The sequence below is a fragment of the Dermacentor silvarum genome, chromosome 1, assembly GCF_013339745.2.
Source record: "Dermacentor silvarum isolate Dsil-2018 chromosome 1, BIME_Dsil_1.4, whole genome shotgun sequence".
NCBI lineage: Eukaryota > Metazoa > Arthropoda > Arachnida > Ixodida > Ixodidae > Dermacentor > Dermacentor silvarum.
In genome coordinates this window covers 257,996,218-258,020,866 of record NC_051154.1, presented here as the reverse complement: position 1 = coordinate 258,020,866, position 24,649 = coordinate 257,996,218, and the positions used below count along the sequence as shown (strand labels likewise).

At 45.8% G+C, this 24,649-nt stretch overlaps 1 protein-coding gene across 1 annotated transcript in view; it reads left to right on the top strand.

Annotated features, from left to right (window-relative positions):
• The window catches only part of LOC119439750 (kinesin-like protein KIF11), a 59,683-nt gene that overhangs the window by 34,241 nt on the left and 793 nt on the right, over window positions 1-24,649 (top strand). Inside the window, exons 16-22 of the mRNA XM_049660876.1 lie at window positions 2,372-2,518; window positions 10,366-10,452; window positions 11,226-11,287; window positions 11,906-12,005; window positions 16,915-16,998; window positions 18,274-18,592; window positions 23,202-23,398. Coding sequence (XP_049516833.1) covers window positions 2,372-2,518; window positions 10,366-10,452; window positions 11,226-11,287; window positions 11,906-12,005; window positions 16,915-16,998; window positions 18,274-18,592; window positions 23,202-23,398 — 996 coding nt within the window. The remainder of the gene's footprint in view (window positions 1-2,371; window positions 2,519-10,365; window positions 10,453-11,225; window positions 11,288-11,905; window positions 12,006-16,914; window positions 16,999-18,273; window positions 18,593-23,201; window positions 23,399-24,649) is intronic.

Here is a 24,649-nt window from a genome sequence, read left to right as displayed (position 1 = left end):
AGGAACCCTCTCCCCTCCCCCTACCCCCCCCCAAATTAACCGAATTAAGGGGGGACATGGGTCCTGGATAAAAACACTTTTGTTATTGACCTAGACACATGAAATTTTCAGGTAATATTCAACCTTGTATGCTGATTACAAATATGCAGTTAGGTTTTCCCGAGTCAGTCCAAAAAAAAAAAAAAAATGTTCCAATTATTTATGTGTTATAAATTTGGGATGTGCCTTGCAAAAAAGTTACTGCACCAAGAGAGCTAAAATTAAGTAGTTATCTTCCTGAATGTTCAAAGAGTGCAAGTTTGCATTTTAGTGTTCATCTCTGTATTTTAGCTGAAGTTATGAAATTTTTGGAGTTGCAACTTTGCAAATGTGAATTTTTATTAGTGATTCCCACAATATTTCAAAATTTTGCAGTGCCCTAAAACATCATATCATAGCTTTTGTGCATTCTCTGACTCTCTAGCATTCCGGCAAAAAAGAAATCAAGAGGATTGAATGAGTAACAGTGACACAGTGCTGCTCCCAAAATTTTACACTTGGAAAAATCATTTTTTGAGAAAAATGCAAAAAATTAGAGTGCGCAAAAATGGCATTTTACGCTACGAAACCAGGTAGTTTTCTTCTGAAGCAGCATTGAAGGCTTGTTTTGGCAGGAAAGCAAGTGGCGAACATGCTCTTTCAAACAAGACCGAGATGGCCTGACTATGATAGATGGTTTTGGAATGGCGAATGACACAAAATGGGCCGTGTCAGCACTTTCATGGGCAAATCTGAACATTTAATTGGACAAATACAGTGTTTTGTTCCTCAATGGCGTGTCATTTTGAGCTAGTTTTTTGCCAGCAGGTGCGCCCTGGTATGGGAATTAGAAAAAATAATAAAAATGAATGCTAAATTTTTAGCGAATTTTTTGTCTCCAGGACCCATGTGCCCCCTTAAAATGGCCTAATTAACGAATGTCGAATTTTCGAGGGTATCAAGAAAACAATAAACAAATGCTTAACTACGTCAACACGCTTTTATTTACTCAATGAATCAACAAATCCTGTTTATATTTAGCACAAGACTAGTGTGGAAGTTGAAATTCTCATCTCTTGACTTATTAGCGCTAGCAGTGGGGAAGGCCTCGCGCGCGTAAATCCCGATGATTTTTTCGCCAGTCAGCTGCTCGCCAACAAATTGTCCATCCATCGCGATGTAGCCGGTGCTCTTAATCTTCGACAGCTTTGCACTGAGCCAAAGCAAACTACTGCTTGCCGCAACCGCGGCCGCTATCGACGCGATCATGGACAGCGACCTTGCGGTTCAGAAGGCAGGCGGCCGACGCACGCACGAAGTCAAAACGAAACTACCGTTCGTTGCAAGAAGTGCGGATGAAACCGCGGTCGCTATCGACGCTACCATGGTTCGCGACTACGCAGTTGGGAAGGCACGCAGCCGACGCGCGCACCGAGTGAAAACGAAACTACTGTTTGCCGCAACCGCTGCGGACGAAACTGCGGTGGTTATCGACGTGATCATGGATGGCAACTACGCACTTACGAAGGCACGCGGCATGCCACCAACGCGGTGTTTTCCCCGGCGATAAACGCAAGAATAAAGTTTGTAAGGGCACAATTAGTCACGAAGCGCTCCGGTGTTGCTGTCAATCACGTGCCGTGCACGATTACCGCTGAGGACCATGGCGACGTGGACTGCGCCGCTTCGTTTCGGTTCGACGGTAGTGCCGTTCTTACTCTTCTGCGGCGTGTATTTGCGATGCTCCGCGCATTTTTTTCTTTATTTTTTTTATTCCTCCAACGTATACGTCAGTGCGCACGCAATCGGCACCTACGCTATCTACAAACGGGAGAGATGTGCATGTTGGTAAATTACGGCCTCCGAGATTTAAGTGCAAAAGTTTAGGTGCGCTGCCCGTTTTCGGAGGTTGGGTGGCTACAAGCTGCTTGCGAATTTATTGCACAGTTCGCGCGTTGCCGTTACGCACTCTGATGTGCCTTTTTGACACTCGGGCATGCGTAATGGTGGTTCTGTTGATCAAGCGCACCTTTTTTTCGCTGTTTTAGCCACTTGGTGAGCGCGCGACCATGGAAAATTTATCAGTGGCTCGCGGAACCTTGAGCAGGGGCCTGCGGAACCCCAGGGTTCCGCGGAACCCACTTTGAGAACCCATGGTCTAGCGTATGCACTTGAAAACTGTGAAGTGTTCAAAATGTGAAAGTCTAAATTTTAATTCTTTATATTTTGATACGTAACAGCCCTTTATAAAAGGCCCAGCTTCAAAAACAAGTTGTCTTAAGTGTGTCATTGGTAAACTGGTAAATCTTGCAACACCAACCTAAGCCTCCTGGACATGCATGTTGTCTTGCAGTGCCGCCTTGTCTCGGATGAGGTCACTGCGCACTACGATCAGCAGTTGCGCCTCATAACATCTCTGATCAAGGAAAATGAGAAATTGGAACGGCAGTTGGTTGCCAAGAATCAAGTTATCCAGAGACATTCAACTGAAGTAAAGAAGGTCAGTGCATATACTACCTCCTTCTGTAATACTGTTGTTTTTTTTCACCAGTTCTTGGAATACATTTTGTATTTGAGCTTGCTGAAGAAATGATTCCTCCCAGTCTTCAGTTATGTATGATTGCAAGTCTTTTTTGCAGTGCTGAGCTCTTGTTCAAGCAAGTAGAGTTCAACCTTGCATGTTGACATGCTTCCAACGAAATGAAAATCAAGTGAATTTCCAAACATACTGCTCTCCACAATGAACAGACATTGATAGTGTGTTAATCTCTCTTATGTATTCTCATGTTTGTTTGTTTCTTTCTTCGTTTGAGTACCCTAAGGGCCCGTTAGTGCATTACATAGGGGGGATGATTAAGCGTAAGTGCAATGTGTGCAATACAAATAATGCAGGAAGACATTAGGTGCAATAAAAAAAACTATCTAAATGTCGAACAGAGTTTATACCACATACAGTTCAACCTGCTTATAACGAACCTCCATATAACGAATTCCTGGATATAACGAAGTTTTTCTATTCCCTGCCGATACTCCATAGAAGCACATGTATTTGAGATTTCTACGTAACGAAGTGGCAGCGGGAGACCCCTTCGAAATAACGAATTTTCCCGCCGACAACCTAGAGATTTCGCCCCAGATTTTGTCATTTTTGCGCGAGCCGCAACAGGAAGCACCTTCTCCGCCGCGACGGAATGCGAAGCGAGCACATGTGTGCGTGGAGCAAGCGTGTGCGTGGAGCAAGTGTGTGCGAGGCGGGCCTGCATCCCTCGACCCGGCAATCTTGCCGCTGCGGGCGTGACCTTTCCCCCTCCCTTCATTCAAACCTGATCCTGCCGCTTGCTGCAGCTGGCCTAGCCCGCCAAGCCGGCACTCTCCTTTTCCAGTTGATGTTGCCGATGCGCTGGAAGACGCTACGACACATCACACTCTATGAGCGCGGACACACGCTGTCAAACGCTGGCGGCGTGTGGAAGCGCCGCTGCAGAAGCAAGCGAAGTGACCTTCGTGCTGTTGTCTATCTCTTCAATGCAAACTGAGCGCCGAGAACACACAGCACGCACAAAGCTACGAGCCGCTGACGCACCTACACTGCCTAGACTCTGCCCCATGGCAGATCGCTTTCAAGATACGGCCTGCGCGCTGCCGCGCAGTACGTAGTTGATGCTAGAGTACAGTACAACGCCGCCTGCTATCCCTCCCCCCTCGCTTCCTCGCCGGTGCCTCGAGCGCAACAGAAGAAGGCACGCTTCCTCTCTGCTTTTCTGTCCTGCGCGTGTGAGATTTAGATGCGGTCGTCGGCTCCCCTCGCATGTTTTCACTCACACATAGAGCATACTGGTGCCCGGCGACGGCGTTATCACCCTTGAACTTTATACGGAACATCTATGAGCCAAAACCAATTTTAGGGCCAGAACGCGTCATAGACACCATCTTTAGATAGCAAATACGGATCTCAAGGGCCATACTTTTGCTGGCAGAAACCAAAAATATGTCATAGTTGTCGCCCCCGGCTCTTTGGGCGGCCAATCCCATCGTCAAGCCACCAAGCCAAGCGACATGAAAAGTCAAAATGGCCGCTCGGGCCGGCGCGGGGTGGCAGTTCGCAACGTATGATGTGGGAACTGTTCCACAGTTGCGACACAACAGCGGGGTTACCAATGCATTGGATTCTATGGGAGCTGTGATCGGCTGACCGGCCAAGAACAACGTAACAGCCGGGAAAATGCAACACCCGGGAACGTAACAGCAGGGTTCTACTGTAACACTATATGACGCTACGACGCCATCGTGACGCTCGCTCTTCATTTACGATGCCTCGAGCTTGTGCGAAACGACACGCGTGTACGCATCCAGTACCTGGTGTGACATTCCAAGGATGAGTGCTTCGACGAAAACGGAAAACAGGTGGGCGTTACAATTTAGGGCGCGTTAGAATCTTGTAAATACAGTAAGCGTTTCTTTTTCTAATTTTCGTGCCGAACCTGTATATAACGAAATCCTCTTTATAACGAAGTTTTTCGGGAATTTGTCAATTTCGTTATATCCAGGTTTAACTGTACTGTACTCAATGTGATTGAGTCAGTCGGTCGCCATCAATAAAAAATGCAGTAAAAAAACTAGGTAAACAACCTACAGAAATACATATCAGATGAAAGCAAAAAAAACCAATACCATTTAAGCCATTTCCACGCTTGTGAAATGTGATGAAACAGCGGAGGCTCTGCAAGCATGGGTGTATAGCCTAGTGCTTATGACGCTTGCTTGCCTTCGAACCGTGGGTACCCGGTTTCGAATCCCGCCTCACCCCAAGAACGTTTAGTTTGTTTGATTTATTTCTTTATTTCTCACGCTCTCTCTCTCCGTCATTTCACACTCTCCACTTCGCTTGAAACTGCAAACACCATCGCTCCGTAAGGATAAACCTCGACCTTAAACAGCTCCGCTGTTAAAAAAAACTATACAACATTCTAAGCTCATGACAACACTGTTAAAATAAATATTCAAGCATATGTTGGTTATGATAGGTTGATACTCTGAGAAGGTTAGCAGTGCTGCGAGACAATGTTTGAAGGTAGTGAGTTTTATTCGGCAATACATGAAACTAGAGGCGAATTTGGTAAGCGTTAGTCCTGGCAAATATCGATTTTACTTTATGAGCATGGTCTACGTGGGACGAGAATGGAATGTTGCTGTGGTAAAGACTATGGAAGAACGACAAGCGTCTTAATTACCTGAACATGTCACAATTTGTCGCAAGGTTTGTCGTTTATGCGCGTTAGCATTTCCTGCTAAGACGTCTGTAGTTGTGGAACTGTTCATCACATTACTGAAGCTATCTCCATGGTTATAAAAAGAGTGTACAATAGTATACAACTATGTGAAGGAAATTACAAAGCCTTCAGTAGAAAATGGCAAAGCAGACCGTTTTCCAAATAAGTGCTTACTGCAGAGCTTACCATGCAGACTATTCTCTGTCAGTGCATCAGTGCTTTGCGACTGCAGCCGAGCACACACTACAGCAGACACCTGTTACATCGAATTTTAATCTACTGTGAAAATCTGTTCATCTTGACAGGAGTGATCCACAGAACTATCTGCTATTCATCCACGACACAAGATGATAAATGAAACAGCCTTAACACTAAACAGCAGGCATAAAAAGATGCTTGCATTGACATGATGCAAAGCTTTCCTTTATGCACTCGTACTGAAGTTGTTAATTATTTGTTGCTTGCTGGAACTGTGCAGTTCTTTGCACCTGTCGTAAAAGCTGACATTTCACATTGCTTCACTGAGTTAAATGTTTGTGCTCTGGTGTAGAAAAAAAAAATATGCATCCTCATCTAGTCACCAGCCTGTAGAGGCACATCAAGAGTATCCTTGATTATTTTATTTATTTATTTATTTATTTATTTATTTATTTATTTATTTGATATTTCTAAATTCCGTCTCCATCTTTTCTACAATATACGATTGTGAAAAGAACATATGCAGAAATGAGCACATAAAAACACATGCACACTATGACCGGCACTTGGTGTTGATGCTGTGTGAATCTATGAGCAATGTAAAGCACTGCATGGGCTCGGGCCATGTAAGCGCACTTTGACACGGGTCCCTGGCCGGGCTCTGCCCTAACAGCTTCAGGTCACGCTTGGGCTTCATTCGGGCCTGTAATAGGCTTGGTTATATTTGCAGTTTTACAAAGCTGTGGGCTAGGGGAAATCGAGCAATGTGTGTTCACGCATCATTCCTCATCTCCAAAAATTCGGGTTAGCCTGGTTCATCTCAACGGGAGTCTGTTGTGTTCTCCTCTGTCTTGTAAAAATGCCCAATTTGTTGGCTTGTGCTAGTGATGTGCATTTGTTGAAGCATTGCTCTGCTTGGAATATTGGGTGTTGCCTGCTTATAGCTGCACATTGCACATCCAAAGTGTGTCAGTTTTGCACTTGGCATTGTTTTGGTCTTTAAACACCCTGGAAGCACTTTCTTGATTAGCAAGTGTTCATGTTACACTATATACAGTAGAACCCCGCTGTTACGTTCCCGGGTGCTGCATTTTCCCGGCTGTTACGTCGTTTTCGGCCAGTCCTGGCACAGCTCCCATAGAACCCAGTGCATTGGTACCGCTTTTGTGTCGAAACTGTGGGACTGTTCCCGCATCATACGTTGCGAACTGCCACCCCTTGCCGGCCTGAGCGGCTATTTTTGACTTTTCATGTCGCTTGGCTTGGTGGCTTGACGATGGCATTTGCGGCCCAAAGTGTCGGGGGCGACAAATATGATGTATTTTCGGTTTCTCCCAGCAAAAGTATGGCCTTTGAGATCCGTATTTGCTATCTAAAGATGGTGTCTATGACGCGTTGTGGCCCTAAAATTAGTTTTGGCGCATAGATGTTCGGTATAAAGTCCAAGGGCGATAACGCCGTCGCTGCGCGCCGTATGCTGTATGTGCGAGTGAAAGCATGCGAGGGGAGCCGACGACGTGCAAGACTAAATACCGACCACAACATCGCCCAAGGTTAGCGGTATAGAAAACATCATGCTGGCAACTCTGGACTGCTCACCAAAACTAGCTCTGTCATGTACCCAGAATGGAGCCCAAAATTCCCTAGTCAAGTCGACCAGTTGAACAGGTGAAGTGAAACTCGCTGTGCATATTTTTTGCTGCTGTCCATATGATTAATGATGGACCCGCCTATGCGCATTGTTCTGTTTATAATATTTTCTGTGTTTGTTTGTTTTAGCCAGGATTGCGTTATCTCGCGAGCGCTCACATGAATTCACGGGGAGATTGTTAGGACTGTCAACAACTTCATCTTCGGCGATGCCTTATGTCTTGTGTGGTGTGGCATGTGCGATCATTTGGATGAACCGTCTTGGTGGCGACGATTGTTGACCACTTTTTTTCTATGTAAGTGGTCGATTGTGCGCGATAAGGAATCAGTTATTCGCATTAACCTGTGTGTGTGTTTATTTGACAAGAAATTTAGTTCGCTCGCTGTAAAGCTTCAGGCTCTTTCTGTGTTCTCAAATTGCGCAATCTGTTCACATCTGTGCGCCCACTAACCTCGTGATTCCAAAAAGTCACGTTAGAAACATGATCTTTCCGTTTTCCTGAACCAGTGAGCTGTTGCCGGTTAGAGCTACGGGAAGTCCGCGTGGCAGGTCGAAGAAGTAAGGCGACTGTTGCAATGCACCTGTAGATCGTCAGCGCGTTTGTCAACGCAGGTTAGGCTGAAATTATTTGAAATTGTGAATCGATAAGTCACGCGGTGTGTGCCACTATGAGATGCAGAATATGCAAAGGCACAACCGGAACTGAGATCAAGTTTTTCCAGACGTGCAAAATTTTTACAATAATCGGTTCAGGTCAGCCTGCTAGCTGGAACCACGCAGTACTGATGACATGCTGATTACAAAATAAACTGCACCACCCTAAGTTTAGCAACTGCCTCATGGAATAGATATAGCATTTCATTTGCTAAATGTGTTGAGCATCGACAAGATCGAACGACCTACAGAACGCTGATTTGCGCACGGCAAGATATGTCAAGGACGGGTGTGCTGGGCCAGGGAAGCTAAGAAACTGCCACAACAAACAGGTGGGAGGGCAGGTAGGTGAATGGCCTCGAAGTTCACGCAGAAACAAATATAGGAATGCTAGGCGCTGCCACGCCGTTCAAAAATCAGGTGAATGTTGAAGAGTGCGACAGTGACTAACATAACAGAAAATAATTTTAAGAATGTGGGGGCGGGGGGCCGCATAAAAGGCGTCAGGAACGAGTCGAGAGAACGTCTCGTCACTGCCCGATCGCTCAACACCAGACGGCCGTGGCCAGTCGCCTAGCTGCGGCTCACCTACCCTGTCGTAACACGTGCAAACCTAGATTTCTCATAAATGAGTTTCATTTCTCTTCAGAATAAGCTGCAAGTGTAAACCTTGCGCCCACGTTCATCTCCTGCATGCACACACGTTGAAATCTGGAGCACGTACGTACGAGGAGGGGGAGACGATAGGAAGGCGAGTGCAGCATGCAATCGCGTGACTTCACTAGGGACATCTCTGCCTCGCAAATCGAGGGAACCGCACAAGATGAGATCTGGCAACACTGGTGTGTTCTGGTGAGGATTTATCGCTCCCGCCGACGACCGCGTCTAACTTAGACTTAGACAAGACTTGGGTATTTCCCTTCCTAAAATATAGGGAACGCCTAGGTACAACTGGTGCCCTTAAATATTCGAAAATGGCACAACTGTGGTTGCTGTGAAGGGATAGGTACTATTCCTAAATAAATGCATAACTGTTTTGATGATCCAAATATAATCTCACTATCAGGGAGGGAGCAGTCTACCTGACTGGAGCAGTATTTTTTTATTTGGGGTGTTGCGCCAACGACCGCCGCTTCGCGTCGGCACCCGGCACCGCGGCTTCTGCCGCGGCACCGGCGCACATACGGGAGCAGTATCCGCTTGCGCAAGAGCAGACGCTCGCATCGTCGGCGGCCGGACGACTAATAAGTCTTGATACAAAATGCAAGAACAAGTTTCAAAATTGAAAAAAAAGTAGTGCCAAAAGGTGGGATTCAAACCCATGCCCAGAACACCGCACTACAACCTCAGCGCAACGCCTTAAACCGCTCGGCCATCCTGACAACACGAACATTATGGAACACAAAGCACTATTTATCCCATAGCAGCTCAGTTTACGATATTTGTGGCATTACGGTATTTTTAGAAGCAATCGTTTTCAGTTGTGGTTATGTGCTACAGGATTGTTGCGGAACAATAACAGCTATTCTTATTGCTCCATGGCGTACACTGCAGCACGCAAAGAGTGATAGAGTGTTTGTGGTGGCACAGTCGTGCCACCATTGTCGTGCCACGTCGTGCATATAACTTGTCTTGTCATACAATGCGCGAAGTAGACAAAGCGGTCCTAGGCGTGGAGCTTTTACAGCTGTCTAACTCTGTGCACAAGGCAAGAGTGACGGCAGCGCACGTGGGCGACAGCATGCGATGCTCTAGGTATAGCGTACCCTAGGGTGGCATTGCCTAGGGCGGCTTTATTTTCCCTGTTCCTTGAAGCGGTGAATTCCCCGGAAAATGGCGTTTCGAGGATACTTTCAACCGACCAATGAAAACTAGGATCAGTCTCCTGTGGATAAGTCCTCCGGCTCGGCATACCGGCGAGGGAGCGAGGGGGGGGAGGGAGGAATAGCGAGCGGCGTTGTACTCTAGCATCAAATGCGTACTGTGCAGCGGTGCGCGGGCCGTATCTTGAAAGCGATCTGTGTTGGGGGCAGAGTCTAGGCAGCGTAGCTACGTCGGTGGCTCGTAGCTTTGTGCATGCTGTGTGTTCTGGGTGCTCAGTTTGCGTTGAAGCGATAGACAACAGCACGAAGGTCACTTCGCTTGCTGCAGCAGCGGCGCTTCCTCACGCCAGCGTTTGACAGTGCGTGTCGGCGCTCATCGAATGTGATGTGTTCATGTTTGCCTGTGTGCGCTGATGTCGTGCTTGTTAATATAGTTAAAGCGAAGTTTACAAGTTTATACGGACGATAAAACTACTATCCTTACATTGTATAGCTGTCTACTAATTTGCTATCGCAATCGATACTTCGGCTTGCATGTGAAAAAAGAGTAATAGTTTCGCCCGAAAGAATTAAAATAAGATTCTGTGCAGTTCAACACTACTCTCATTTCTCAATTTTTCCTATTTCTTGCCTTTTGCGTTTCCCGGCTCTTACGTTTTTTTATGGTCCCATGGAAAACATATCAGCGGGGTTCTACTGTATTGGTAACTTTACACTGCCTTTTCTTTCTTTCCTTTACTCCCTCTTTCAGAATATGGCTGCTTTTAGGCAGCAGTTCGAAAACTTCTCGCATTTGTTTTTTACATCACAGGCTACGAACAACGACACCATTGCCGAGGTATTTATTTTCTTGTCTGTTCCATAATATACATATAGTATATTATACCCGGCAGTATACATCTTTTCACTCAATATATGTAGCTAGTACCGTATCTATTCGAATCTAAGCTGAACCCCAAAATTTGGATGATCGGAAAAGCTTTTCTAAATGCAAGCCAACCGAGATAAATAGTAAGCAGTCACAAAGGGCAAATAGCATCTGTTAATGGTATCCAGCACAAGCCAGAGAATTGTCCCAGCTTCCTCGTTGTCACTGGGCTCGTAGTTTTCATTTACGTCACTGGGCTCTTTGTCACTGTTTTCATCACACAGAGCACAAACTCGAATGCCATCAAGTGTGTTTGAAATACAGCACTTATGTATAAATTGGGTCTTCTCTGCTGCCAACACCGCATTTCGCTTAAATACAGCACTGTAGTGACACCGCTTGGTCAGTGCCATTACGCAGATGTCCGGCCGTAAACGAATGTCGAAAAAAAAGGAAACAATGAACATTCCTGCACCCCCGCAATGCTCATAGGCTATGAGCATGCATGTAGAGCGGTCGAAATGGCGTCTTTTCACCTGTGCATCGTTTAGCTGGTCAGCAGATTGTGATGGCTACAATGTTGTCTTTTCGCAATGGCGCTAGCAGAGCCACATTTTTTTCTTAATCAAGTACTCTAATCTAAGCTGATCCTTGAGTTTCGTAACTAGTTTTTTTTTTTAACTGTTGGATTTGATTTGATAAAACACTAAAATACCATAATGTATCAATGTTCTTGTTTGCAGATCAGTGGATTGTCGGCCAAGGTTGTGGAATTAGGCACTGTGCAGACATCAGCCATCAAGAGGTAAGTACTACAAAAGTCCCCATTTTGACATGTTTGCAATGGATACCTTGATAGCTTGGGTGTGGACCATATGTTCTACATAATTCGTTTGGCTGTACATTCATTGTTTTTTTTTTCATCGGGAAGACTGTATAAGCTCCTGTCTTCTCTATAGAAGAGGTCATTATATTTGATATTCCACTGCTGTACGCAGCAACTTCTGGCAGCTTTAGAAAAGTTTTAGGGCGTCCTCATTAACACAAATCCTCAAGCAGCTTTAGTTTCCATAAAGTTTGTATTTGACGAAGGTCTGCACAGAAATGACTTATGGAATTGGCTGACCGCTAACCAACACCGAGTAGTGACTGGCAGTGACTGCACGTGCCATTCTTATTTGAAGCATTAGTTACGGCAGCATGCACAGTTTGTAATGTGACTGCCACGTTGCATGTGTATTGTCTTTTGCAGTCAGCAGGATATACCTAGAGCACAGGTCATGATGGCAGGTGTACAGTGACAAATTGCCTGCAGCATGCTTAGAATGAAGCTCACATCTGTCATTAGTTTGTGGCTAATAGAGCTTGCACATAATGTTCATTTCTGACTGTAATCAGTGCAATCCGTTGCCCTTATTTCCAGCAATGCAGAATCGCTGGCGAAATCCTCGGGAGGCCTTGTTTCCAGCGTTGCGGCTCTGCACCAGGATGGCGCCAAGGCAGCGAGCGATTGCTTGGCTAGGGTAAGTAAACCAGTAGCATTCATGTGTAGTTGGTTGCAGATTCAAGAGTCAGTGGTTGATGCACTTCAAAGATGATTACTACATGTATGCCAACCAATAATCCTTCCATCTCCTAGTTAGCGCTTGCACACGCACGTGCACATACACGTGCACACACACACACACACACACTACTGTCTTCCCTTGTCGCTGCATGGACCTCTTGCTCTTTTTCATCTACAGATGCATCTTTGCGCAGTATGCTGTTTAGACAGAATTGTATTGCTTTCTATGCACATACAGTCGAACCCGCTTATAACAAACTCGATAGTTCCTCGAAAGTGATATAGTTTTATCACTAGTTCGTTATATGTGAACTCTCCTTTCTAAACACACAAATTACAACACTAGCTGGCGTCGGCTGTTGCGGGTTTGACACCACTGTCGTCCGAAAATAGGATTTTTAAGTACTTTCAATTTTGTTTCCGGACTTTTCCACATCTAACTGCAAGTTTCTGTTAAAAAACGTAATCTAAAGAGTGAAATGCGGCGGCGTAGCTCCTTCAAAGCAGCGCCCGCGACTGGTTCGAATCACTGCCATTTTAAAACTATGGGTGCATCCGCTGTCATTTTTTTCATTGGGAGCACGATATATTTTACTGTAAGCGGGACGAGTGGATTCTACATACAATAGCGAAGTGTCCTACTCTGCTGGGAGCCGAAACTACTGCAGCTGTCGGTGTCAGCGAAATTTCTGCTGTCGGCGTCCTCGTCGCCGTCGCCGTGAAGTCCAATCATCTGTATGAAGTCCAACGGCGATGAAATCGTTGCCGCGCGCCGTATGCTGCATGTGCGAGTGAAAGCACGCGAGGGACGCGTGCTTTCACGGGGAATGAACGCACGGCAGAGAGCAAACGCGACTTCTGTGCGCGAAAGGCCGTGGGGGGGGGGGGGGGGGTAGGAGGGGGCGATGTTTATCTGCGGCACCAAATGCGTATTTATTATATATGTAAAAATGTTGCGAGGCGAGAAGGTGGTAAAGACTTCCGATGCTGCTCGACGAGTGTCCCGTTCTGATCTCATCGAAAACCTCTGAGCCGCCCCCAGAGGCTCCAGCAACAGTCACCAACGCCGTGCGCGTTGCACCGAACGTGCGCAAAACGCCGACAGCGTCAACAACAGTTGCTGCACGTTGCTGGTGCTGCTGCATGCCCAAGTTTATACAGCTGATAAAACTACTATCCTTACTCCATATAGCTCTCTACTAATTTACTATAGCAATTGATGCTTCGCATTTCGGGTGAAACTGCGACATTTTTTTTCAAGTCGCTTTGGCTAAAAAAGTGCGAATTTCTAAAGGGAGAAAGGCATTGCGAGCCGTTATCATTAATAATGTAAACTAAGCGTTGATGAGCTGTAACCGCAGACTCTTCTCAACTTTGTGTGGCAGCAGCGCGTGGTGCCGCATTCACGAAGACTCAAGCCGTGTGAATAGTGACGGCAACGCTTGAGTGGCCATTCGTTCAAATTGATCCTAACAGCGTACTATCGCCCTCAGTATGCGCAACAACACACAACCGCTTTGGCACACGCTTTTGTGTTGTAGCTCATACTGAGCGCGATAGTACATGAGGTAGCGCATGCGGTGCCGAATGGAGAACTGCACGAAAATGAGTGCTGCCTCCGTAGCTTCCAAGATTGGTGCCTCATGGACAAACCTGCACTTGGGTGTTGCTGTCGTGGCCTTTGAGATCAGAGGCTATCGCTGCTGTACGCTGTACTGCTTTGCCCTCAAGCAGGCCGGAGACACGGTTACGGTTACCCTAGCATGGTTGAAGGCGAGCGACTTTCCTCGCGGCCTCTGAAATGTAGTACAAGTGTATCTACCCTCTTCCCCTAGCATGCGCGTTTCCTCTTCTACTGTTGCCGTGGCTGTGCATGGCTGTCCATGTGTGGGTCGCCTGCTTTATCTTGGAAGTAATCTGCAGCAAATGCAAAGGTTTCTGGCAAAACTGCAACATTTTTCTTTTATCAGGACAAATATCTATGTTTTTACAATTTTGGTTTTAAATTGTGGGTGTGTGGAGTGTGCGACACGACGCGGTGGACGGAGCAGACGACAAGCAATGTGCATGCAGAGGCGAATCCTGTGCTGGATGGAAGACAACAACGTCGAAGAGCGCCCGGCATGAGAACACATGCTGCAAGAGAAAATAAAACGAAAAGGCATCCAATCAGAAGAACACGCGGAGCTTTGAGCGACCGATCAGCAAAAGACGAGTTGGCCAGGGCGGCAGAAAAGCGAGGCATGCTGGCAGAAGGGGGGGGGAAGCGACGGAAGCGACGCCAGGAGAAGGTCGGCCACTGGACCGGGAGTTGAAGACTGGCCGTCAGGTTCCAGACCCAAGCCACCAGGACTTCACCTGACGGGGGCCTCCTGCAACCCCGTTCCTGGGCGTCGCCACTCTACCCGATCATGAACTGCTGCCCGAGGCCGGCAAGCTTCTGCGCCCGTGGGCAGAATGAGAGCAGTCGGCTTACTGGCCTGAGTTCTACGTCCAGCTGCCTGGCCAGGACGCCGCCGCCATCTGCCCGTGCCGTCAAGCCGCTTGCCTTCCCTCTTCAAACCAGAGCTACCACACTCTGGTCACTCGTTCATCTGCCAATTCCATCGACATTGTGGTGGGACGAATGCCACGTCTTTTAGTCGTTTCGCCACCTTCCATTCTCTGGGAACTATTACGCACCCTCACACACGAGCTCAGCCCAGACTTGCGTGCTATAAATACCATGAGTGTGCTCCGAGTGTTTTTTTTTTTTTTCGTGATATTTCTTTGAGTGGGGGGTTTGGTTTATGGGTTACTTTTCATTTTAGTTTTATCAAGTTTGTGTGCGTTCTCCAATAAACAGCTTTGTCCTCAATTGGGGAGCCTCCGAGAATCGTCTCAATCATTAAACAAAAGAACCTGCATCATAGGGTGTCATCTGATGAAAACTGCAGGCACTAAGTGAGGTCAGCAATGGCCTGGCATGGTCAGGTGGCATGCACAGCCATGTGTTCAAGATTTACAATGCCACACAAGGAAACGCTCATGAATCGAATGCCTTGAAACACACCAATGCATTGCTCCTGGCACGATCTGCACCTCCCGCGCTATATAACGCGCGGGAGGTATAACGAATTCCTGGATATAACGGAAGTTTTTCTATTCCCCGCCGTTACTCCATAGAAGCATATGTATTTGAGACCTCTACGTAACAAAGTGGCAGCGGGAGGCCCCCTCGATATAACGAATTTTCCCCTCCGACAACCTAGTGATTTCGCCCCAAATTTTGTCATTTTTGTGCGAGCAGCAACCGGAAGCACCTTCTCCGCCGCGGCGGAATGCGAAGCAAGCGCACGTGTGCGTGCGAGCGTGTGCGAGGCGGGCCAGCATCCATCGACCTGGCGATCTTGCCGCCACGGGCGTGACCTTTCCCCCTCCCTTCATTCAAACCTGATCCTACAGCTGGCCTAGCCTGCCAAGCCGGCACTCTCTCCTTGTCCAGTTGATGTTGCCGACGCGCTTGTACACGCTGTGACACATCACACTCGAGGGGTAAAAAAATGAACCTCCTCTTTTACCCCTCCCTCCGCCCTGATGGATTTATTTCCTGGGGGCGGAAACTTTTTATTATTATTTTAATAAACATTTTAACAACAACAACACACTCGATGAGCACGGACACGCGCTGTCAAAGGCTGGCAGCGTGTGGAAACGCCGCTGGAGAAGCGAGCGAAGTGACGTTCGTGCTGTTGTCTATCGCTTCAACGCAAACTGAGCGCCAAGAGCACACAGCACGCACAAAGCTACGAGCTGCCGACGCACCTACACTGCTAGACTCTGCCCCAACGCAGATCGCTTTCAAGGTACGGCCCGCGTGACCGCGCGCACCGCCGCGCAGTATGCAGTTGATGCCAGAGTGCAGTGCAACACCACCCCGCTATCCCTCCCCCCTCGCTCCCTCGCCAGTGCCTCGAGCACAACGGAAGAAGGCGCGCTTCTTCCCTGCTTTTCTTGCGCGCGCGAGATTTAGACGCGGTCGTCGGCTCCCCTATCACGTTTTCACTCGCAATACAGCATACGGCGCGCGGCGACTGCGTTATCGCCCTTGGACTTTATACGGAATATCTATGAGCCAAAACCAATTATAGGGCCACAACGTGTCATAGACACCATCTTTAAATAGCAAATACGGATCTCAAGGGCCATACTTTTGCTGGCGGAAACCGAAAATACCTCATAGTTGCATGTCGCCCCCGGCACTTTGGGCGGCCAATGCCATCGTCAAGCCACCAAGCCAAGCGACATGAAAAGTCAAAATGGCCGCTCGGGCCGGCGCGTGGTGGCAGTTTGCACCGTATGATGCTATATGATGCGGGAACGGGCCCACAGTTGCGACGCAACAGCGGGGTTACCTATGCATTGTGTTCTATGGGAGCTGTGCCGGGACCGGCCAAAAACGACTTTAACAGCCGGGAAAACGCAGCCCCCGGGAACGTAACAGCGGGGTTCTACTGTAACGCTACGACGCCATCCTGATGCTTGCTCTTCGTTTCCGATGCCTCGCGCGTGTGCGAAACGACACGCGTCCACGCATCCGGTACCTGGTGTGACATTCCAAGGATGAGTGCTTCGACGAAAACGGCAAACAGGTGTGCGTTACAATTGAGGGCGTGTTAGAATCGAGTAAATACGGTAAGCGTTTCTTTTTTGAATTTTCGTGCCGAACCTGCATATAACAAAATCCTCTTTATAACGAAATTTTTCGGTAATTTGTCAATTTAGTTATATCCAGGTTTCACTGTATTAACCACATATTACCATCTTTGCACTAAACACATTTTGAAGGGATGGTACAATTCCATGTGGCCCTTTGTTATTTACAGGCAGAAGAGGCCGCCCGCAGCCTTTCCGACATTCACAGGGTTGTGGAAGAGAGCATTTTTGATGAGGTGGCTTCAACATCTACTGTGAGTTTTTGAATTTGCCTTATGAGAGTGAAAAATGTGGCTCAGGGTTCGTACACCTCCTTGAAATCCTTGAAAACCCTTGTATATTCAAGGAGGTTCAAGGGTCCTTGAATCTTTTTCCAAATTCATGTGCTCCTTGGAATTCCTTGAAAACTAGGGGTTGGAAGCATCTTGCGAACATTCAAAGTAACAAACTCCGCATGGGTTTTACTGTATCCGCACACTGGCTTATGCCATGAACACTGTCTATTGGCAAACAATCCTAGATATATTTTCTCTTGAGTGTCGCTAAGCAATTGCTATGTGGCATGTCCACAGCCACCATCACCAGGCTTGTTTATAACCCTGTTGCCATTGTGGAGCTAGACAAAGCCAGCTCAAGACACCAAACCGTACCACCATTTTGTTGTTTTGCTAGTAGGTTCTCTCCACAGCCATCATGGCTACATTTTCAAGCCTTAATTAGGCCCTAGAAATGCCTTGCGTCAAGTAGGTAAGTTAGAGCTTTTTTTTGGTTTAACATGAGTTGCATTGACTGAAATTCGATACTAAGCATCGTGCCAGGATGCAGTTGAGATCATTACAATGGGAAAGTCAATTTAGAAAAGCAACCTGAAGAGTTAGCTTGAAGCCTGTGTCCAACTTTGCAGCTGCCTTGATGCAAGAAATTGCACCTAAGAAAGAGATTGAACTGTTTTTCAGTGTATGTGTACGAATAAGGATTGATTCCCTCTGCTTGAATTTTGGCCTTTGCCATCCTTGAAATTCTTCAATTGTACTTGAATTTTGAGTCAAATGTTCTGTACGAACCCTGGTGGACTTGTTTTTCTTGAGCTTAGATTGGTGTTGAATATATTTTTGGGCAGTTGTCAGTGCCGTATTCCGTACAGTAGCACAAAAGTAGCTGAAGTTGGACCAAATCACAACTTTGGTTGCACACTCCGACAAAGTGGAGCTGCTTAAGCCTAGCTGGCAGGTAGGGTGGGTGGGTGTCAAGCTGTTGGGATGCAATTGGCCTTTGGCTGTGCATTCGCTGCTGCTGTACTGCACTTCTGTGTTTTTGTGAGCCAGTCGCATTAAAGGTGATGGGAATTACTGGATCAAAAGCTATCCGTACAAAAGCTCCTTTAATGTACTTAGCTGCAGACATCCTAATAATTTCCCTTTGTCTCTGCTGTTCTTCCTGTAAATATGTGACGTATGATCCACTTAATGCCAGTGTATTCAGTAGAGATCTCTTTCCAACAGTCCTCTTCCACATTTCTTTTGTTTCAGATTCTAGCAGAGCAGAAGAAAGTTGCTGATAATAGAAGGGCAGCCTGCATTAGTGGCATCTCGGAAGCTGTGTCTGCTGGAACACACATTGCACAAAGACAAGCTGACAGAGCTAAGGCTTTGACTGGCGATTTGGAGACCACAGAATCTCATAGCTGCGGCCAGCTTTTGTCCGAGTGCCAGTGTGGCACTGTGCAAAGCGCACATGCACTGGACATTTCTGAAGCTCTTCGTGCAGGCATTGCTAGCAACATGGCAAAATGCTCCTCGCTGGTCTCGGACTTCTTCCGGAATGATCTACAGGAGTATGTCCCCACAGGTAAAAGGGTGTTCCTTCAAGGTGCATTGTATAATTTTCTTATAGAATGCATGGGTTTCAATCGGTTGGTGAAAGTAGTTTATTTCTTTGGTTTTGGCTTCAAGTATGAGTCCAGGACATGCCAGGAAGAGACGAGCCTTGTCTGTTCTACTCAACCTCAGTCCTCTATTCTTGAGAAAGGCAGTGGCAATTTTTGTACTGTCCCAACGTGTCCGAATTGGATCCATACATGTCTGGGGCCATTTCATCACGGCACAGCTAACTGTAAAGAAAAACATTCGCTATCCTTACGTGTTCTTGGAGCTGCTTACCTATATGTGGTCTTTTACTGTATCCAGCTGGCAAATCTCCTTTCGACATGTAAAACAAATTTTTGTTGTTTATTTAGAGATGGTGGACATTCTGCGCAGCATCTCTCAAGGAAACCTTTATTCTGATTTTTAAGAGAAACAAAGAAGCTTGCACTGTAATCTCCTAGTAAGAGCACCTCCCACCGCCCAATCTAGTGATCCCAGAACTGCTAAGCAAATACTAAGCAAATAAAAAGAGATGCTTTCATTATACAAACACTGAACCAATTTGAACCCAGTTTGCTGCATTGAAAAGTGCGAAATTCTATTGACTATTGGAACCACAATATTGATTAGGGTAAGAAATTTCTACAATGAGTTGTCAAAAACTGTGAAATTACAAGAATTTAGGCAGGAAATTTCCATCTGCACAGCTGTTCTCTAAAAATAGATACAGTAGACTTCACTTCATTTGACTTCGGTTAACTAAATTTTTCGTTTAATTCGATCCCATGCATTTCTATGGGCTCAAGCTTTCGTTATCTCATTCTAAAATTGGCCTTCACCGTATAATTCGAACTTGTCCATTCGGCATGCATGTGCCTGAGCACGTGCCCCTATAGGGAAGGGACCCCGATAGCGACCTCATTAGTGGCAGCGTCTGTCTTGATGGAGCTCTTGTCAAAATCGCCCATTTTCGGCCCCCCTAACAAGATTTTCAAGCAATAACCCTAGCTCACAGTGTCTAATTATGGTATTTACCCGATTCTAACATGTGCCTTCCTTTTTTTAAAAAGAAAATAGGCCAAGATTTCCAACACGGTGTAATCGGGCACAAAACCAAAACTGCCTTCATAATATTTTATGCTTTACTGCACAACTCGGTTGTATTGCGGTGGAGCTGACTTTTAAGAACTGTGTAGCGAAGCTGACTTTAAAAAACTGGCCGCCATTGTGCAACAATATTTCTAGCTAAAAAATTGGGTGCGTGTTAGATTTCTACTTCGTTTAGGAACTGTAATGTCATTCCAACATTAGCTTTCTACTTTGGACACCCAGAATATGGGCACGTGTTTGATTCGGGGGTCTGTTATAATAGAACAAATACTTACAAATGAATCTGCAGTATGTTGTGGCATTTTGTTTAATTCAAACCGCCGTATAATGTGACCAATCTTGGGAGTCTCGTTGGGGTCGAATTAATGGAAGTCGGCTGTATTGCAATCCTGTGAACTTGTGTTAGATTGTCTAAAGTAGACAACTAGGCTGTATAAGTTTACATCCTTGCTGTAATTGTCGCAATGTTCATACAAGCTTTGCAAATGTGCCTGAATTATTTGCATAATTAGGGGCTGTTAATGAAATATCCTTTTGTTCAGTTTAGATGTTCCAGTACAAGCAATTTACAGCACGGTGATCTGTTTTTTTATTGCCGAGTTACAATTATTTTTTAAAAATTCACGGTTCAAATAATCAACTCCCTAGTTGGTACACTGAAAGAGAAAAAGGTAAAATTCTGCTAAATTTGTTGCAGCAATTTTACAGACGCTAACCAAATGACCTTTTCATTCCAGTGTATACAGTCGAACCGAACCCACTTTAACAATATTCAAGTGCGACAAAAGTTCCATTGTTAGAACCAATAATTGTTACAGTTGAACATGCCAGGAAGAGACGAGATATATCGAATCTGAAGGGGATCACAAAAAAGTTCGATATATAGGTAATTCGATATATAAAATACTTTATACAAAATTTTCAAGGGGATTTTACAGCTGTTTGATATACACAATAATTTGTTATACATGGTTTCGATATATCCTGGTTCAACTGCATAACCAAGTTGCACGAAAAAAATCAAAATAGGGGGTTGGCAGAGCTGTTGTGAGAAAACTATAATGGTGGGGAGGCCAGTGCCCCTCCTCACCACCTTCCTTCATCCAGCTGCTGATTGTGTTGACTCATTTAACTGCTTAACTCTGCTTCCTGCGCGCTCCGATCGCATCTAACAATCTGCGGCTGTCAACGTTCAAGAATGGCACTGCTATAACAACTGCAAAGGAGGGTCATGGGTGGCAAGCGACATGAGAACCCCGCTGAGGCATCGCTTTGGTGGCTCCAGCTTGAGAAATCTAGAAGAAACGCTGGGGCGAGATCGCCAAAAGCAACCCGCCACGTACTTCTCACTGGCGTGCACGAGAAAATCCCATGGCCGTCAACTTTGCTTGTTTTACATGACGCTTGCCCACATCTTTCGCGAGGGACCTGTCTCAGAGGGACTGAATTATCTGCAGGGCTTCCTGCGAGGACAATGTTGAGGCAGCCTGCCCTACTGCGTCATTGCTGCCGTAGTCGCTGTCGCTAGCCGATGCAAGCACATTTATTTGCCTCATCGGTTAGAAGCACTTCTTTTCACCAGCGATTTCGCACATTCCCAATGATCAACAGAATGATCAGCCATCTTCCGTTTCGGCGGCGAGTCAAACGAGGCTGAGAAACCATGTGGCCCGGAACGACTTTGACGTAACCAACAAAGCCGAGCACGAGCGACTATCCGTCGCACAGAATGATGGGCCAGCATGGGCCAGCGTGCAAGCTGGGAACAGCGACTGTGTGGCCCGCGCTATCAGTGCAGTTGGCGCAGTCCATTTGTGCTTCGGAGGGGGTCAAAGGACTGAGGGAGGGAGGCACAAAACTAACAATGCGCAGAAGGCTGGAAAATAGCATGCGGCAGCATGCAGCGGCTTGAATGTCTTTTTCTTTTTTGTTCAAGGAATTTGCATTCCATTTGCTTTCGTCACGGACACCCAGTAGCCAGACTTCATCGTTATAACCGATAATGCAGCATGGGGGCATTGTAATAAGCAGTTAATTCACCATAGAAAACATACAAAAGTTGACTGTGCAGCAGCTTCTCATTGTTATAACCAACATATTGTTAAACTCCTGTCAAAAAAAGCAATTGACTCCAATTGAGAAATTTCCAATTGCTACCAATTTCCAATTGGTACATGACTGGACCAATTGAACCAACTGGAACGTGACCAATTGGTTTTTGTTAGAGTGACCAATTGTACCCAATGGGTGCCAATTGGTTTGAAACCAATTTATTTATTTATTTATTTATTTACAAAATACTGCAGGCCCATGCGGGCCCAAGCAGGAGGGGTAAAATTACAACACAGCATTCAGGACTACAATACAATACAAGCATGCAAGCACCCAAAAGAAAACGAACTAAAACGCTCACATCTCTGTTGTGACATTAACAGATTAAAAATTGATCATGTCTATTGAGTCAGTGCTGTTTAGCAATGGTAATGGTACTGCGGTAATGGTACTGGAATGACCAATTGCACCAATGGGCAATACCAATACACATATATACCCCACAAAGCAAACCTAAATAGGATTTCAGCTGTCGGAAACAGGTTTGCTATAGCCATAGTACTGCATGCATATATAGCTGTAACTTATTCCAGTTTCCTTTAGTTGGTTCATAAACTGAAAGTATGATTTCCCAGTTGGCTACGTTCTAGCTGGTTAATTCTATTGGTAGTCAAATTAGACTCAGTTGGGCCTAGCTGGTTCAAACTGGCAAGTCCAATTGGATTCAATTGGTAGCATCCCAGACTCAATTGTAACCAATTGGAGGTAAGGATTTCCTAATGGGCCCAGTTGATTCCATGTGGCAAGTCCAATCGGACTCAAATGGTTTCACTTAGACTCAATCATAACCAGTTGGAACGAGGGATTTTCCAATCGATTCCATTGGGTCCAGTTCATTTCAATTGGCGACTCTAATTGGTTTCTCCTCTGACCCAATCATAACCGGTTGGAAGTAAGGATTTTCCAATTGGTTCGTATTGGTCCCAGTTGATTCCTATTGGAAAAGCTAATTGGAGTCAATTGTTTTTTTTACTGGGACTACAAGTGGGTTCGGCAATAAGTAGATGGGAGCCGAGTACCATTGAGTTGGATTTCCGTCGCAGCATCTGAAGCGCTGGTCACTTTCTGTGCCTGTAGTCGGACTCCGAAGCCATCGCCATGTTTCCACGAGACAGCTCTGTTCGCATCAAAGATGTGTTTAAGCGCACTTTGATGCTGATATATAATAAAGCGGTCTAGTCATACTCCTCAGTGTTTTTAGAATTGTTGGTTACAAGAGACCTTGGTTACAAGAGACCTGTTTCTCAGGTCTCTTGTAATGAAATTTTACTATTTCACTATACTGTCAGACCAAGTGGTACCATACCAATTACTTTGTTGTAGGCTCTGCTATTATATGCCAGCTTTCTTTCTCTCTCTTTCTCTGCCAGGCTGCACTCCACAGAGGCAAGAATACCGATATCCAACAGAGTTGGCACAGACATCACCTCATGAGCGAATCCTGAATAGGCTCAGGACTGCCACCGATTTTAACGCTGCAGCTCGCCTAGCGCTGCCTACATCTGATGAGGTAATTGCATTTGTGTACGTCATGGCTGCTGCACACACAAAATACATGGGCATTCTAGTTATATTTGTGCTTCAATGTATCAAACAGCATTTTGGTAAAAAAAGTAGAACAGTGCATTTTTACAGCGAGTTTGATGGCACATCGATACAATCCTGATCGATGTGCCATCAAATTTATGTAGATTGCAGAGAGAGGCTTTCATCCTGCAGTGTACATAAATATAGGCTGATGATGATCTCCAAACTGGTGTCATTCTGGAAGTTCATTTCAAGTGGATACACCGACAATTACTTTACGACACATATGCAATTAACGAATTGTAGGTGGTGAGCTTGTCAGGCATATCCATGTAGTATTTCGTTCCACACTTTGGGAAATATCTCGAAACTGGCATCATCCTGAAAATTCATTTCAAGTGGGTGCGTCTTGCAAACTCACTGGCTACAATTCGTAAGTTGCAATGTGGGTCGTAACTAAGAGTTCATTAGTGAATTTTTGTTAATTAGTTGAATATGTGTTTTGATCTCTCGTGCTACTAATGTCCACCTCTTCGAATAACCCAGCTCAACAATAAGAATTATGCTACTTGCCTCGGGCGATTTCTAAAAATTACATAAAACTTGAAAATGAACACCTTGTATGTGTATGTATGTGCATCTATGTATGTATATAATGTGTATTGTTTTCAATGGTGTGTTGAAGTGGTAGACAAAATGTTTCCTCTTCAAACACCTACACAATCTTGTTAGGACTAAAATAAGCAGGCAAGGAATCCATCGTGCACTGACTCTTGACAGATAAAAATGTGATTTCAAAATTTTGTTGATGCTTTCTACTGATATCTAGGTATATATAGTGAGTGAGTGCTCTGCCAAAAGCATTCATAGGTTTAGGTCCCCGCCATCTCTTTCAATGGAAATTTTCTGATTCCTCAGAAAGGGCTGAAACGGGGCATCATTTCCTCCCTGAAACTTGTCATCTTTGCCCTTGAAATATTGGTACGGAACAGCCGCCACAGTGTGGCTGCACTGAAGAAGAGGAAGACATGTTCCCGCTTGATATAGCGTCACAATCTTGGCCTCCGTTGGCTTCCGTGTAAATAAATTGTAAATAGCCTTGGGCAACAACTACACGTTACATTATTTGGTGGAGATGGACATTCCCCATACACGCGATGGAGCTTCGCAGACGTCGCAACGGCGACAATGCAACTTCGGCTCCTGCTGGCAGCTCTTCATCTACGCCTGCAGCCCCGACCTGCGTCACAGTTTCCCTTCCTCGGGATCCTGGTGTTTTCACTAGAGTCGG